This window comes from Pygoscelis adeliae, unplaced genomic scaffold (assembly GCF_000699105.1).
Source record: "Pygoscelis adeliae isolate BGI_AS28 unplaced genomic scaffold, ASM69910v1 Scaffold359, whole genome shotgun sequence".
Classification (NCBI taxonomy): domain Eukaryota; kingdom Metazoa; phylum Chordata; class Aves; order Sphenisciformes; family Spheniscidae; genus Pygoscelis; species Pygoscelis adeliae.
In genome coordinates this window covers 1,408,973-1,410,402 of record NW_008825553.1, presented here as the reverse complement: position 1 = coordinate 1,410,402, position 1,430 = coordinate 1,408,973, and the positions used below count along the sequence as shown (strand labels likewise).

The window sequence follows — 1,430 nt, the reverse complement described above, 5'->3', positions numbered from 1 at the left end:
GACAGGGCTCGGGACTCCACGTCCCGGAGAGAAGCACCGGGAACAGGGCACTCACCTTGGCGCTGTCATAGGGCTCTGTGGTACCTGTGGGTGTTGCCATCAGCGTTATGACATCGCAGTCAATGGTCTTATCCGGCGAGGGAGCAAACGTGTCCGAGATGACACCCAGGAAGTCAGAGAGCCCTTTCCTCACCTTTTCAGTCGCACCTGAGGAACCTTCTGTCCTCTTGAAGAGAAAAAGCAGCACGGTGTAAGCAACAGTACCTGCAGCAGCAGGACAAGTCTCAGTCTTTTCTGGACAGGTTCCTTTAAGGAAGCAGGATGTCTCTCCCTTCAAAGAAGTGCTAGTGAGGCGATCGTGTGGCCAGGGCTGGGCTAGGAGAAGGGTGTGGTGGCAGGCACTAGCCTCAGGTGGCGGTGGGGCAGGCAGGCCCTGTAATAGTTGGGAACTGAGCCTAGGCTTTGCGGGGAACGACACAGCCAGGTTCGGGGGCTGGCCGGTTTGGGGGTCGGACTGTCACAGTGGCAGCTGCGCAGGGCTAAGGCTGACAGCTCGTGCAGAGATCCGATGTCACACTGCAGTGACGCTGCCAGGATCCCACCTACACGGCGCACTGGGAGAGGGGAAGCACCGGGAACTCGTCTCCACTCGTCTCCGGAGGTTCCTCACCACTACAGCGAGGAAATGCCACGCAGTGCTCAGCACCAAACCTGCACCGGGGAGAAAGTCTGAAACCTGAAGCTCATGGTTATACGTTGGGCTTCGTTCAGAGGATCGTCTCCTCAGAGGCTATTCACCCCCCGCTTTGCTTTCTCCAACAAGAATCCCAACTCTCTTACTCCCATACTCACTGCCAGCTTGTCCTTGACCACACTGGCCGTAGCAGCGATAGTGCAGGCTGTGTCATGCTGCACTACTTGAGTGAACTCGGCCAGGTCCCGTTTCATGAATTCCAAAGCTTCTGTGGACTGTAAGAAGACGACAGACAGATTGTGTAATCTCTTTGCTCTGCAAGAAAGCCGCGGTCACTCTGGGAACACCTGGCACATTACAAAGATTAAAGTCCGAGAGCCTTTGACCCAGCTGAGCCCTTACCCCAACTCGTGCAACGGGTAAGACCGTAACAACCAGAATAGCAACGGGAAGCAGCTATGCCCAAAACATGTTAGAGTGGGGTTTTTTTAAGCTAAGACAGGAAAAATACAGGTTAGGAAAAGCCTTGTTCTGAGCTTTGTGTATAATTAACATAAGCAACGCTGTCACAGGCAGGAAATTACACATCAGAAAGCGACGCTGCAAGCACAGGCCCTCCCTGCCCAGGTGGTGATCAACAGAGCCCAGCGCTGCTCCCCTGAGCCCTAAGAGCCCAGCGCAGCGGTCAGGTCCCCCGGCCGCCAGAGTTACAACAGATACACCCGAACTCCCTCTA

The 1,430-nt window shown here is 55.2% G+C and overlaps 1 protein-coding gene across 1 annotated transcript in view; it reads right to left on the bottom strand.

Annotated features, from left to right (window-relative positions):
* The window catches only part of BSDC1 (BSD domain containing 1), a 6,276-nt gene extending 5,226 nt beyond the window's left edge, over positions 1-1,050 (bottom strand). Inside the window, exons 1-3 of the mRNA XM_009332214.1 lie at positions 1,042-1,050; positions 853-969; positions 52-226 (exon numbers count right to left, since the gene is read on the bottom strand). Of these exons, the coding sequence (XP_009330489.1) occupies positions 52-226; positions 853-969; positions 1,042-1,050 (301 nt within the window). The remainder of the gene's footprint in view (positions 1-51; positions 227-852; positions 970-1,041) is intronic.
* Between the last annotated feature and the right edge of the window lie 380 nt (positions 1,051-1,430).